Raw genomic sequence first — 16,216 nt, forward strand, 5'->3', positions numbered from 1 at the left:
TACTTAATATATAAAACTTTAAGTGATTTATTGCTTTGTTTGAAAACACAGCTTCTCTTTCTAATGCACAATTTATGCTTTTCTTAAAAAAAAAAAAAAAAAAAAAAGCCAGCTTGATTCCCAATCAATTGATCTTAACTTTCCCTTTGAAATAGTTCCGCAGACCCCAGAAGCCATTTCAGCCTAACTTACTAAAAGATAATGGGGGGGGGGGGTACTATTTAAAAGGACATCAGGTGTCTCAAAGATTTGGCAGAAGGGTCAAATTATTAAGTTTAGAAGTTTTGATGACTTCTGCTGCTGATGTTGGTAGACTTTCTCTCTAGAATGCTGCGGTAAATATACATCTAGTCAATCAACCTGATTATTTTCTTAGCTTGTTTCCTTCACGAACATGAAATTGGGGAAGAGAAGCTGATAGGGCTGGCTTGGGTAAGGGAGCTACCCCTGCTCAGTCACCTGTGGCTAGAAGGTCAAGGTATCACAGTACTAACGACCACAGGAGCTGCACTCCTGCATTTTAGGGGTCATTCCAAGAGAAGGGAGTGGCATTCCAAATTCCAAAATGGTTGTCACACCATTGTGGTTTTGAGTCTCATGGGACAGAAGTAAAACAGCATCTCTGTCTTTTCTCTAGCTCCTGTGATTGGCGTTGTGTTGAAGGAAAAAATGTCCTATTTGTCTCCTTCTTGCCATGGTCTATATCAGCTTCCTTTGTTTTTTTGTTGCTATTGTTCAGTCATGTCTGACTCTTTAAATATCGATGGAAATCTCCTCTGTCCATGGGATTCTCCAGATAAGAATTCTGGAGCGGGTAGCCATTCCCTTCTCCAGGGGAACTTCCTAACCCAGGGATCAAACCTGTGTCTCCCAAATTGCAGGCAGATTTTTACTGCCTGAGCAGCTAGGGAAGCCTATCACCTTCCTTAAGAAAAGCAAATTGACATTGACCAAATCAGTAGAAGGAGACTCTCCACAGGAGACAGAGCTGTCTTACCCTTCTTCCCTGCAATGTGCTTTCCCACTGCTAACCAATCATGGCTGCCACTGCCACCCTGGTCTCAGGCTTGCTCATCAAAGCACTGGTCCAAGTCTTCAGTATTAATTTCTCCTTGGCTACTAGTTCTCAAACCGTGGTTCATGGTAAGAAAACAAACAAACAAAAAGACCATACAGAGACTAACAATGATTTAATATTGTTCTCAAAGCCTCTGTCTGTCTAAACAAAGAGAATCAGTATTTCATTTTGTTCATTCAATTATTCACTCATTCTGTGTTCACAAACTAGTTCAACAGATATTTGTCAAAACCTATTATGTGTCAGGTGTCTGATATAACTATATAGTCACTCAAACCACAAGTTTCAAGTCCAAAAGCCTTTTCAAGTCATTTTTCCCTGGGAAGAAGGTTTGGGTCTGTAAGTTACTGTTCCCAAAGCCTCACATTTCCCCTGCTTTGGCACAGGGTTTCAGGTTCAGCACATATAAGCAGTTTTTTATTTTTGTCTCCCCCTCTAAACACAAAGCTTCTTGATTACAGGGCACTTGACTGTCTTGGAGACCAAAGTATCCTTGGCCTCTAGCACAAGGTAGGTGCTCTATAAACATTTGATGAACGCAGATTGCCTTGTGTGCTATAACTGGGCCTGGCTTGAATTGTAAAAAAAACAAAAAATGCACTGACGATCAGTGCCGGCAAGTCCACCCTTCTTGCCAGAGAGATGCTGGGCAGTTCGGATTATTTCTGTTTTCTCTGTCACTGATTTACTGCCCTTGACTTACATAAGGGGATCAGCTACTACAAAGAACCCTGCCCTATTGATCTACAAGTATAACTGAACAAATAGTACTCCCTTTCTCCTCCACCAATGGTATCAATGTTTTAAAAAAATTAAGTATTTTAGTAAGCAGAATCTCTGTAAATGTGTTTCTTCTCATTGAAAATATAGAAATTTACTGTGTAATATTACACACCTTAAAGTGTTAGTATAGCTGTATAAAACTCTGAAAAATCTAGCAATAACTAGGCTTAAACTCATAGTTATTACCACTCCATCAGTCATGCCTCTCACACAGATATGAATATCCAAGCCACACTCACATATTACAATGAAAATGTAAGAGAAAATAAAGGGTAAGGATGGGAGTGCCCATCTGAGACACTATAGTCTCAAGAGAAAAATGGCTGGCCAATTCAACAACAGCAAACCCAAAAGGTACAGGCCATTTCTTCACCATGTTTGCATTTGTTGGGCAGTATGTTGTAATGGGCACAGAGTGTGAACTGTCTGCTTAGACATGGGTCAAGTCCTGGTACCAGTACACCTGGAGTTCTTTACTTAACCTCTGAGCCTCAGTTTCGTCATTTTTAGAACTTACAGTAAATAAGTGATTATTAGAACTTGGCATTTGAGGCCTGTTTCAATGGAGAGATAGTTCACTCACTCATTCTATGACTTTTTAAATCAAATGCCTACTATGTCTGTCTTACTCACCAATGTATCCTCAGCTTCTATTACACTGCTTGTCACACAGAAAACCCTCAAGAGCTATTTGTGGAATGCATGTTTGGTCTCTGTCTTATGGAATGTAAATTCTAGTAGCTTCCTTCACTTTCCTGGTGGTGATGGTGAGAATGCCTGTCAGAACAGAACAGAAAAGTGAGACTGTAAAGGAATTTTCACTTTAATGTTGTACAATGTACTGTAATATACTAGAAGGAATTTTAAAAATTAACAGACCTCTGGAAATTAAATAATGGTTCTACTGCTAGTTGATGTAATGTCAGTGTTGGAAAATGAAGTAATAATGTGATAATGTTACCTCAAAAGAAAAAACATTTTTAGTTTTCTTAACATAGTCAATCGTTTTAAATCAGCAAAAGTCTGACATCATTAAAACCCTGTCCAGATGGTTAAAATGGACTTTTTCTCAGTTACATTTTGAAGGAAAGTATTATTGCATCTTATTCTAATTACATGCACATACATACATTTGTCTTCCTCAGAGTGTGTATTCTTCTAAGAAAGTCTCTCAGTCATGTGCGGCTCTTTGTGACCCCATGGACTGCAGCACACCAGGCTCCTCTGTCCATGGGGATTCTCCAAGCAAGAATACTAGAGTTGCCATGCCCTTCTCAAGAGGATCTTCCCAGCACAGGGATTGAACTCAGGTCTCTGACATTGAAGGTGGATTCTTTGCCATCTGAGCCACCAGGGAAAGCCAATTAATTAGATGTATTATATGTATATATGTATTATAGATGGAATAATTCAGTCAACTATTTTTCTTATTTTAAACTCAATACTTTGATTCTATAAATCTGAGTTAAAAAGATTTAGGAATGCAGCTTAAGCTATCCAGAGAAGAAAGAAATTTAGTGTCTCACTCTATTACTGGGAGTCCATTTCCGAGCATTATTTAAAACATACTTTTCAAATATAAACCTGGATCTTTTTAATAAAATCACTTAAAATTGAATGACAAAGGTTTTATTTTCCATACCAAAAAACCCAGAATATGCTGTAAAGCAGCACACTTGCCAGGATTTACGCTGTTGGCTTTGGTTTTCCTTTGATTCTTGTAAGAGTTGTTAATCCTGATTGAAAAAAAACAATGAAAAGATAAGAGAGATGCATTTGTTAGCTTATAGGAAAACATGAAAGGACACATTTAGTGTCTGAGCTTATATTTAATATAGGTAAATGAAGGCTTCCCTGATAGATCAGATACGACTGAGAGACTTTCACTTTCTTTTCACTTTAAATGCAGGCTTCACTAATGTTAAAATAACATTGTTTTAAAGATAATATAAAAATAAAATGTAAATATCTATCCAATCACCATAATAATGATTTTCACTTAGGAATCTGTAATCTATATTCTACCCAAAGCAATCTATAGATTCAGTGCAATCCCTATCAAGCTACCAACGGTATTTTTCACAGAACTAGACCAAAGAATTTCACAATTTGTATGGAAATACAAAAAACCTCGAATAGCCAAAGTAATCTTGAGAAAGAAGAATGGAACTGGAGGAATCAACCTGCCTGACTTCAGACTCTACTACAAAGCCACAGTCATCAAGACAGTATGGTACTGGCACAAAGACAGAAATATAGATCAATGGAACAGAATAGAAAGCCCAGAGATAAATCCACGAACCTATGGACACCTTATCTTTGACAAAGGAGGCAAGGATATACAATGGAAAAAAGACAACCTCTTTAACAAGTGGTGCTGGGAAAGCTGGTCAACCACTTGTAAAAGAATGAAACTAGAACACTTTCTAACACCATACACAAAAATAAACTCAAAATGGATTAAAGATCTAAATGTAAGACCAGAAACTATAAAACTCCTAGAGGAGAACATAGGCAAAACACTCTTTGACATAAACCACAGCAAGATCCTCTATGACCCACCTCCCAGAATATTGGAAATAAAAGCAAAACTAAACAAATGGGACCTAATGAAACTTAAAAGTTTTTGCACTACAAAGGAAACTATAAGTAAGGTGAAAAGACAGCCCTCAGATTGGGAGAAAATAATAGCAAATGAAGAAACAGACAAAGGATTAATCTCAAAAATATACAAGCAACTCCTGCAGCTCAATTCCAGAAAAATAAATGACCCAATCAAAAAATGGGCCAAAGAACTAAACAGACATTTCTCCAAAGAAGACATACAGATGGCTAACAAACACATGAAAAGATGCTCAACATCACTCATTATCAGAGAAATGCAAATCAAAACCACAATGAGGTACCATTACACGCCAGTCAGGATGGCTGCTATCCAAAAGTCTACAAGCAATAAATGCTGGAGAGGGTGTGGAGAAAAGGGAACCCTCTTACACTGTTGGTGGGAATGCAAACTAGTACAGCCGCTATGGAGAACAGTGTGGAGATTTCTTAAAAAACTGGAAATAGAACTGCCATATGACCCAGCAATCCCACTTCTGGGCATACACACTGAGGAAACCAGATCTGAAAGAGACACGTGCACCCCAATGTTCATCGCAGCACTGTTTATAATAGCCAGGACATGGAAGCAACCTAGATGCCCATCAGCAGATGAATGGATAAGGAAGCTGTGGTACATGGAATATTACTCAGCCGTTAAAAAGAATTCATTTGAACCAGTTCTAATGAGATGGATGAAACTGGAGCCCATTATACAGAGTGAAGTAAGCCAGAAAGATAAAGAACATTACAGCATACTAACACATATATATGGAATTTAGAAAGATAGTAACGACAACCCTTTATGCAAAACAGAAAAAGAGACACAGAAGTACAGAACAGACTTTTGAACTCTGTGGGAGAAGGTGAGGGTGGGATGTTGCGAAAGAACAGCATGTATACTATCTATGGTGAAACAGATCACCAGCCCAGGTGGGATGCATGAGACAAGTGCTCAGGCCTGGTGCACTGGGAAGACCCAGAGGGATCGGGTGGAGAGGGAGGTGGGGGGGGGGGGATTGGGATGGGGAATACGTGTAAATCTATTGCTGATTCATGTCAATGTATGACAAAACCCACTGAAAAAATTAATTAATTAATTAATTAATTTTTAAAAAAAGGAATCTGTAATCTACTAATCATTTTAACACAGTTTACAATTATTTGAAAATTTTAATGTTTCAGTAAAGAACAATATATGAAAACCGGTTAGAGCAGAAAACGACTACATTTTCTTTTTGATGTTTGTCTATCGTAGCATAAGGCATGAATATTAATTTTGCTATTCTGATTAATGTCTGAAAGATAAGATGAACATATGGTAATGTAATTATTGAGTTTAGTGGCCTTTTCAAAAACTAAACTACAAGGTTACCTACAAACAACATTTACGGTAAATCTTTAGTGAGTTCACAGTGTTACTGGGTGCCTTGTAAGTAGGTCCAATATTTTGTGCTCAGATTAAAAGTATTTTTTTCTTCACACATTCTTTGGGAACCTGTGTAGCATCCACATTAATTTACAGGAAATGTAATACACAGCTCTTTTAGGAATGTCCCAATTTCCCATCATATTGTCCAATTAAATGAACTAAGGAACTTTGGTGTTACTAAACTTGGCCAATAGAGAACAATTGTATGACAAGTAAATAGGTCTTGCTGGGAAGATGTTGCTTAAGGGATAAAATGGTTCAGTCAACAAGTGAACCAAAAAATTAAATGTTAACTAAGGAAGGTAACCACTTGAAAAGGGATAGCTAACAGAGGATTCAGGTATATATAGGGTTGAAGATCTCTCAGTTAAGTCCAAAGCAAAGGATGATTTCTTGGAACTTCCAAAAATTTAAAACCATGAAACATCTATTACTGCTACTTTTGTGTGCTTTTATAGTTCAGGCCCAACATTCTACTGACTATGAAGAGGTGACTTTTACATATTATTATATTCTTACTAATACTATTAATATAAAATATAACCAAATCATAATCATATCTGAATGTTTATTTTAATGAAATTAGCATTGATTTTAGTTATGAAATTAAATTGTTAATTTCTAGGACCTATTTTATTTAAAGAATGTTGTATAGTATTTCTTACATAAAAACAAAATAATAATTTCTCATTTTCTGGTTTATCACCTTTATTTTCCCAGGAAGAAGATGACAGAGCTAAGGTAAGTTGTGTTTTTCTTGATTGTTGTTGTCCTGAGTAGTATGATTTTCATTTAGTTCTAGCAATATCTTATTACAATCTGAGAACAAAAACTTGAAAATTTCACAGACTATAAAATAAAAGAGCAGTATTTTAAAAGAAAAAAGGTGTAATTGCTGGGTAGCTCTTTGGTGAAGGAAGGTAATATATAGCTCCTGAAATTGTTGGCTATTGGTAAATGAAAATTGTCAACTAAATCTAAAAGTAAAATAGATCACATTCTGTGATAGAAGATTAAAAATTGTTCTTTTTTTATTGAGAAATTTATATATTGTTATTGTTAATGGTTATGAAATATAGCACTCCATTTAGTTTATTCATTCATAGAACAGTTTTGCCTCAAATATCACTCCTACTGGTTTGAAGATGTCAAAATACAAAAATACATTTAGAAAAATGACATTTAAAAAATTTAAACTTTATTATCAGATGACTCCTGATCTAATTACTTGTATATAACATGGTATCTGTCACACTAAAAATAAAAGTACACAGTGAATGAAGTAATTAAATGAAGTGATTCATTTTGGATCATTTGTTGAATTTAAATGGAACCTAATATGTAGCTCCTGAAATAATATATAGCTCCTTCTAATTATCAAAGTATACATATAAAAAGATAGTTATATGGTTAATTGAGTTAGGTAAGAAAAATGTAAAGAATGTTTAAAAGTCAACTTTTATAAAGCAGTAGGCTAAGCACTTTTACATTCCTGCTCACTGACTAATCTACACAGAGATAGTTTACTTATTTATCCTTCCAACTGGATTTTCTAGTTTTAGTTATTTCAATAAGTGGTCTTCATAAACCTAAATATCCATATAATTTCTTTTAAACATTTTTCATTTCCTTTTCTCTAATAAAGCTAGATCCCCTTTGCTACCTCTCTAATGATACTCTGAAATAAAAAGAAAGTACTTTTCTTCTGTTATAATTTGATTTGTAATAAACAGATGAATCACATTTCATAAAATTCCTGTTAGAACAGACCATGTCTGACTAGGACCATGTCTTCGAAACAATATATATTTCCTACAAATCTTCATATGTTATTATTTTTACTGCAATTACACATAACATACTGTAGTTTAATTTCAGAATTTAAGCAGGGGAATCTGGAAGCAATCTGCCTAGGTTTAAAGCCTAGCACTCTCCTACTAAATGTATTGTTTCTTACTGAATAAATGATAGTAAAATTCCAAATAGAGTCATTCAATGACCTCTAGACCCACCAGGTAGCTAGAGAGCTTAGTCTCTGGTGCAAATCTAGTCCTTCATTAATTTTTAATTAAACCCTGAAGATGAAAGGTGTGGTGGTGGTGGTGGTTTAGTTGTTAAGTTGTGTCTGATTCTGCGACCCCATGGATTGTATAGCCCGCCAGGCTCCTCTGTCCATAGAATTCTCCAGGCTAGAATACTGGAGTGGGTTGCCATTTCCTTCTCCACCTGAAAGGTGTAATTACTGACAAAGACCATACGATGATAATAAAGTTAATCCAAGCCAGCACTTTTGCATTGTATTGCATATTTTTCACTTCACTATCTTTTAATGTTATATTTTTTAATTAGCAAATAATTTAATTGCAATGCACATAACCTAAGAATTATTTAAATGAAATAATTATTTTAAATGAGAAAATCATGGCATTTGATAAAGAAATCATGTAAGAAATTTCATGAGAATGATTTGACAATTTTGTCAGTAGAAGACAAGATTGGAGTTAATAGTGGAAAAGCCACTTACACTATATATCTGTTACTGTTACATGTGATTGCAACAAAGATAATAATGAGAACTTAATATGTGCCAGGCACTCTTCTAAGGGTGTCACATGCAGTAAATCATTTAATACTTAAAATCATCTTATATAGCAGATACTATGACTACCTTTATTTTAGAGATAAAGTAACTCGCCCACAATCTTTAGAACTAGAAAGCAGTGTGGGTCAAGACTTGAAACCAAGCAGTCTGGCTCCAGAATACCTTATTCCTTTACAAACATGTTAGAGTCAATTGTTGTCTTATTACAAATACATTTGTTTTTAATAAATCCATATTGCCACTTAAGTATTATTATTAACTAAGAGCTAGAGAAATTAATCAATTCATAAAAATTAAAAGTGAAAAATAATTACTGGAATTTAGTAATTCAAGTGACTTGAGAACATTTATTCCTCCCAACAGTATAGATTTCATAGTATTCTGTGTGTTCTAATGTATAGATTTCAGGAATCTGAGTTCATTACTATTCATTATCTGATGCAGCTTTTTTTAAGGACTCTTTTGAAAACTCCTCCGGGTACAATAGCTCTTTGCACTGTTTTTCTGTCTGCTCTTACTAAAGAGACCTGAGGAACCTATTGATTTGCCAGCAATAGCTAGTCAGTTGATGGTCCTTAAGCAAATCATCATTTAATAACCTATGTTATAAAATGAGACTGTTGGAATACTACATCTCAAGTTTTCCACAACACTCTTCATTTTATTTCTGCCTGGTCCCCTGAAGTTACATTTGGATGCCCGTGGTCATCGGCCCTATGACAAGAGGAGGGAAGAGGCTCCCAGCCTGAGACCTGTACCCCCTCCCATCAGCGGAGGTGGCTATCGGGCTCGTCCCCCCAAATCAGCTCTGGGCCAGAAGAAAGTGGAGAGAAAGCCCCCTGATGCTGATGGCTGCCTGCACGCTGACCCGGACCTGGTGGGTACACAGATGGCTCTGTCAGCGGTGGGCCTCCCCTGTGGAGAAAACCTGTATTTATCATGTCTTCCTAATGAAGCACTGACCCACATTACCATCATTGTCATTTTGTTTGTTTCTTCTAGATGTAAATACGGAATATAAACTTACTGGGCCTTGGGCTGAGGGTGCTTTTCTAGTTTTCTTTGGTCTGTAACCAAGATTACAAATCAGGACACAGGGTGTTGCCTCTCCTTTGCACTTGCCCACTTTGTCTGTTCAGGTGGTAATACTTTCATACCTAATTACATTTGTTCTGTGGTAAGGATTATTTTTAATCTTCAGAGAATTATAATGGTGAGTCTAGAACTTCTGGTCTTATATAAAGAAAATCAAATTGCAAGTTTTTATATTGGTGAAAGATATCATTGAATTTTCACTATGTGCTTGTTTTGCAAATACCTCAACCCTACATCTGATGTTGGCCATTTTCTTTGTATACAGGGTGTGTTGTGTCCTACAGGTTGTCAGTTGCAAGATACTTTGGTAAAACAGGAAAGACCAATCCGAAAGAGTGTAGAAGATTTACGTAATAATGTGGAGTCTGTTTCCCAGACCTCTTCGTCCACCTTTCAGTATATAACTCTGCTAAAAAACATGTGGAAAGAAAGGCAGAATCAAGTAAAAGGTAGATATCCTTGTGGTTTCTGTTTGATTCTATTACAAAATTGAAACTGTCAGAGTGCCATGGGAACACACAGTTCTGAGAAGATCCAGGTCTCTAGATGAGCCTGGGTAGTTCAGTATGAGCCTGATTACCCCAAGGTCATCACTTAGGCATCTTCACCTGCAGCTTGTTACATAAGCACTATTCAACTCTAACTCCCAGTCTGGTGTCAGCAAGGATGATTTTCTGGGAAAATTTTCACTGTGAGTCCTTATTTTTATTCTATAAGAAACTTATGACTCTGAAGACAATATATTCACGAGTGAAATTTTAGCATTTATAGATTTAACCTTTAACATTTTAAATATATGTGTCTATGATATCTTCAGTTGAATTGCAAATAATGATCCCATCATTTGAAACTTGAGATCTGAATTTTGAGTGCTATTGGCTTGGTGGTTAGGAATCAACTAGTGAGTGAACCAGGCATAGGTGTCTCAGGGAGTAGCCTACCCAAATCTGGACATTTTTCCCAAGGAATCATGGCATTTCTCTTGTATATTTCTTTTGTATTTCTGCTGCAGTTATGAGAGATGGATAAGTAAATCAAATGTATCTACTCCATAAGATGTTGAACTTCTGAGATGGAAGGCCTAAGTACTGCTTTCTCCTCTTTTCCTTGTCAAAGAAATAAATAACTTATTGAATATATCATTAGGCTTAATTTTTACCTTAATCTAAAGTAAATTACTAGTGTAGTGACTAGACTATATGTTAATTTATGTATGCCATGGACCAAATAATTTTCCCTAAGTACAACTACATATCATGACTGTCCAATGCCTGAGTCTAGTTTATTCTCAAAATCAAAATCATGATTGTATAGTTGAATACATTTAGTTTTTTTGTCAAGAGAAAATGCTAACCATTCCTACACAATTTCATTTTTCCAGATAATGAAAATGTAGTAAACGAGTACTCCTCACATCTGGAAAAGCACCAGTTATATATAGATGAGACTGTGAACAGTAATATCCCAACTAAGCTTCGTGTGCTCCGTGCAATTCTGGAAAATTTGAGAAGCAAAATACAAAAATTAGAATCGGATGTCTCAACTCAGATGGAATACTGCCGCACCCCATGTACTGTCACTTGCAATATTCCTGTGGTGTCTGGCAAAGGTAACTAGTTAAAACATATTTATAGAAGGTTACAGAAGAATTCACACTCTCTAAAAATAAGAGAACTAAAACAAGTTCAGTGGATTTTCCCCAACAGATCCTAAGTACATCTCAGCACATCATGAAGATATCCCCAGCATACCTAATGCACTCGCCAGTTTTTGAAGAGTAGGAAGCAGTGTAATGATGCTGGTAGCTCAATGGGTGTAATGTACATGCTTGCTTGAATAGATGGGAACCATGGATAGATGCAGGGATTTCTCCATCACATGTGTTCTGGAAGTTTATGGTTTATGGATATCAGGACACAAAAGATGGAGAAGGGCTTTTTCACTCCCTTGGAAGATAGGATTCCTTGAAACCGAGTGTGATTTTTAGTAAGAGGAAGCTTCAGTTTCTATAACATTTATCCTCAAATGTCTAAAATAAAACATTCCTTAGTAATCAATTATCTTACAAACTTGGTGACTAAATACAAAGTAATGATGTTGTAGTCTCTAAATATAATTTGTTCTCTTATGATTGCAGAATGTGAGGAAATCATCAGGAATGGAGGTGAAACATCTGAAATGTATCTTATTCAGCCTGAGGATTCTAGCAAACCATATAGAGTGTACTGTGATATGAAAACGGAAAAAGGAGGTACATGTTTGATAGCTTTTGACTATTATGCTGAAATTATTTTGATACCATAAAATGCCAGGAAATAAAACCTAGCTTAACAAAACTAACAACAAGCCATTTGATTTGGAATTCAATATGATATTTTAGAAGTTATAAAATATTTCTGAGTCACAGTTTTGGGTAAAAGATAAAGCACTTGCAGTTTCAAAAGATTTTGCAAGTTTTCCTTTCATATTTATTTCCTTATTATATCTATTTAAGGGCACTAAATATCAGTGGGCATAAATTAAATGGAAAAGGAAGTCAGACATTGCCCTCAAAGGGGTATTATTTGTTAGTGGTTAATATGTGCTATTTTTTTTCTTTCAACCAAAGGATGGACAGTAATTCAGAACCGTCAAGATGGTAGTGTTGACTTTGGCAGGAAATGGGACCCATATAAACAAGGATTTGGAAACATTGCAACCAATGCAGAAGGGAAAAAATACTGTGGTGTACCAGGTAACAACTGGGAGTACAAAATAAGATCATTCTTTATTTAGATTTTTTTTCCATTTAAAAAATATAGTGCTAGTAGTCTGCTTTTAGGAATTTTAGGAGGTTAAGAAGAATTTACAGAAGGAGCATAAAAGCTAATAATAAGAGGGGAAAGGCAACTTTTTGCTTTCAAAGGTTTTATTTGTGGTGAGATTTTCTTTTCTTTTTCCTTTAGGTGAGTATTGGCTTGGAAATGACAAAATTAGCCAGCTTACCAACATGGGACCCACAAAGCTTTTGATTGAAATGGAGGACTGGAAAGGCGATAAGGTGACGGCACTCTATGAAGGATTTACTGTACAGAATGAGGCCAACAAGTATCAACTCTCAGTGAGCAAATACAAAGGAACAGCAGGCAACGCCCTCATCGAAGGGGCTTCTCAGCTGGTGGGGGAGAACCGCACCATGACTATCCACAACAGCATGTTCTTCAGCACGTACGACAGAGACAACGATGGCTGGTAGGTGCCGCTGCTTCCCTCCTGCCTTCAGGGCCGTGGCTCATGCTGCTGCCCGAGTCATTAACGACAGAAGCATGGTTAGTGACTCTCGTTTCCTGGGAGGTTCCTATGTGCCAACCACTGTACCAAGCTTTTTCTGGGTCACTCTAAAGCACTTCAGCTTCAAGGTTGCCACTGCTATCCTTATTTTACAAATGAAGAGTAGCAAGACTAAGTAATTTACCCAACATTACATAACCATAAAAGATAAAACTGTAATTTGAGCACAGTTACTAAGTAGTGAGTACTTGATAGATTTCTGTATCTCTATCATGGACTGTGTCTTTTGAAACCTCCATTTTGTTTCCCAAGAATCTGTAACACTAAGAGATCTGAAAGCTATCATTTCAGGATAACGTAATGAATATTGATGAATTTGCCACATGGGCCCAATTATCTCCTTTTCTTGCTATAGGGCACAGGAAGCCCTTGGTGCTTTATTGTGACTTTACATATAGAATCAGAGGGAAGGAGTCTTACACCCAGCACTCCTCTGTGGGCTTTGCAAAGAATTAACTTGAGAGCACTGCAGTTGTAATAACTCCAAACACATTTCCTTTCAGGAAAACTACAGATCCCAGAAAGCAGTGTTCTAAAGAAGACGGTGGTGGATGGTGGTATAACAGGTGTCACGCAGCCAATCCCAACGGCAGATACTACTGGGGTGGGGCGTACAGCTGGGACATGGCGAAGCACGGCACAGATGATGGAGTGGTGTGGATGAACTGGCAGGGCTCCTGGTACTCAATGAAGAAGATGTCCATGAAGATCAGGCCTTACTTCCCGGAGCAGTAGTACCCACCCCCCACCCCACGGATTATTATTCTTCCACACGTAATGACAGCTTTGTATATCATGTTATCAGAAAATTTTTTTCATACCTTATATCTCTCTAAAGCTATCAAAATGTAGTTGGTGTGAGTTTTCAGAAAGTTTTTAGGACAAATAACATTAAAAACAGCACATGGTTTTCTTTCGTATTTGTCATTTCTATCGCATACCAAGAAGTAACTAAAAGGATGATTGTAGACACTCAGTGTTCATAATTTCCATTCCAGTGGATTGTGAAAAGTTTCAAATTAGGAAGAGAAATTGAGGTGAAGTAAAATCATGTGTTTAAAATCCACTTTGAACCTCTCTTTATTTATGTAAGATCTATCACAGAAAACGCAAAAAGATTTATTCATTAAACTGGTTTATATTACAAAACATTAATGTTGTCTTATTTTGTAATCCACATGGTCACTGAGTTAGGCTTTTAACCTGTAGCAAAGAGAAGCATTCACAACCTCAAGTAGCTAATGAGCTGACAGTGACACCCTGAAGGTTCAGCATTTCACTCTGCTTCAGGGAAAGTCACTGCTCTGCAGAGAGGTAGGCTTGCGGATCACACAGACCAAGAGCACAGCCACAGTCATGTCTCCATTTGTTTTCTGAGGGAAACAGTGAGGTAACAAGCAGCATTTGCCCCTGGAAATGAGGCCTACTGGCCTCAATTGGGTTTTTGTTTCTCACACGGTCACAGCAGAACTAAAACAGAAATGGATTTCTCTTCTTTCCCCTTCTTGGGAAATGAGTATGTCAACTCAAATTTTCTTTCACTTTGTATTCTCCATCTGCCGTGGGACAACCCTCTGACCTTCAGTCTTACTTCCCTCTTGCAGTGTCATTGCCACTGATTTTCATGGAAGCATTGTCCTGAAGCCCGTCTTCTTCATCTCTGCATCTAAGCAAATGTTCATTTCTATCATGGCAATGCCATCACTCTCTTAACTCCTCATCATAGCCAACCTTACCTTTTATCCGGTTAACCTCCATAAGTTCTGCCCATCCCTACCTATATTCACGCTGTCACTGTTATAATAAATTAATGTAACAGAGTATATTAAGTGTACTAAAAATAGAAAATTGTGCTAAACATAGAAAATTCTGACCAAGTTACTTTCCTTCTTAATGTTAGCTTGTTGTTATCTAAGTGTTAAAATCCAGGCTTCTTAGCTGGGAGTGAAAATGGTTTGTTACAGTCCCAGCACTGTCTTCTGCCCCTGTCCCCGTTCACCATACATCTACATTCTTGTCACAGTGAATTTTTCACCATTCCAGGAAAGCTGAGGCCCCTTTATATTATGCTCTGGTTGTCAACAGCATCTTTCCTCCAATACCATCTGACAAATTGCTGTTCATTTTCAAGGCTTACTTTAAATGCCATTTGTTAGGTCTACTTATCTTTCTCCTTTGCTAGTAATAAGCTCTTATTAACCTTTGATTCCAGAATCATCTGTCAGAAAGTCTGATTTTTATACATTTATAAATATTATATAATATATAAATTTATATATATTAAAATATATATATGTCTTGTATTATTAAGATCTTGCTATTCAGTTGTTAAGTCACATCTGACTCTGTGTGACCCAGTGGATTGTAGCTCACCAGGCTTCCCTGTCCTTCACTGTCTCCTAGAGTTTGCTCAAACTCATGTCCATTGAGTCGGTGATGCCATCCAACCATCTCGTCCTCTGTTGTCCCCTTCTCCTCCTGCCCTCAATCTTTTCCAGCATCAGGGTCTTTTCCAGTGAGTCAGATCTTCAAATTAGGTGGCCAAAGTATTGTAGCTTCAACTTAAACATCAGTCCTTCCAATGAATATTTGGGGCTGATTTCCTTTAGGATTTTCTTTAAGATCTTGGATAGACTTTTATAATGTAGAACACATTTTCCAAAAAAAAGGCATACATAGAAATTCAACATGCAAAATACTTGAAAGTAGACCTTTTTAAGCAAGATCGAGTATAGCAAAAGCCCACGGACTAAGGGATGGGGAGATGCAATATCCCTCAGACCTTTGCTCAATCCCCTTATGCACTCAGGACTGAGTGAATTCCTAGAGTTTAAAGTAAAGCCACAGACTAAAACCCACTAAAGTAGATAATCCTGTGGTCAATTCTTAGTTAATGTACAAGTATCAGAAACACAGAGATCACACCTAGATAATATGTAATATCTATCTAGAAAGAAGTAAGCATTCTTAAGGTATCATTTGGTAAGAAATGTTACATATTTGATTTTTGCCCATTCAAGCTTTAAAATTTTAAATACAGTCAAAAAGTAGTGTCCACTAGTTAGAGTATATAAAACAGTATCTAAAAAGGTTAGCTCATGACTTTTATGAAGATAATAAAAATTGAGTTGAAATTAATAATCTCATACTTTGGCATGAGAACTATAACATATTTCTTATACAATTAAGATTGAAAGCCTTAATTTGTATAAAACAAATTGAGGAGGGCATGGTAACTCACTCCAGTATTGTATTCTAGCCTGGAGAATCCCCATGGGCAGAGGAGCCAGGCAAG

The 16,216-nt window shown here is 36.6% G+C and overlaps 1 protein-coding gene across 1 annotated transcript; it reads left to right on the plus strand.

The window, feature by feature from the left end:
- Positions 1 to 1,037: 1,037 nt before the first annotated feature.
- On the plus strand, positions 1,038 to 14,052 carry FGB (fibrinogen beta chain). Its single transcript, XM_061140718.1, has 10 exons — positions 1,038 to 1,143; positions 6,353 to 6,384; positions 6,615 to 6,635; positions 9,182 to 9,373; positions 9,857 to 10,040; positions 10,973 to 11,200; positions 11,729 to 11,842; positions 12,200 to 12,325; positions 12,537 to 12,822; positions 13,425 to 14,052. Exons 1-10 carry the CDS (start codon positions 1,038 to 1,040, stop codon positions 13,654 to 13,656), a joined length of 1,521 nt encoding a protein of 506 aa, XP_060996701.1. The 3' UTR covers positions 13,657 to 14,052.
- The last annotated feature ends 2,164 nt before the right edge of the window (positions 14,053 to 16,216 follow it).

The sequence above is a fragment of the Dama dama genome, chromosome 5 (assembly GCF_033118175.1).
Source record: "Dama dama isolate Ldn47 chromosome 5, ASM3311817v1, whole genome shotgun sequence".
Classification (NCBI taxonomy): domain Eukaryota; kingdom Metazoa; phylum Chordata; class Mammalia; order Artiodactyla; family Cervidae; genus Dama; species Dama dama.

Coding starts and splice junctions, on each gene's coding strand:
- FGB (XM_061140718.1), top strand. CDS start 1,038: ATGGCTGCCACTGCCACCCTGGTCTCAGGCTTGCTCATCAAAGCACTG. Junction 11,843..12,199: donor TATGAAAACGGAAAAAGGAG/GTACATGTTTGA, acceptor TTTCAACCAAAG/GATGGACAGTAATTCAGAAC. Junction 12,823..13,424: donor GACAGAGACAACGATGGCTG/GTAGGTGCCGCT, acceptor ATTTCCTTTCAG/GAAAACTACAGATCCCAGAA.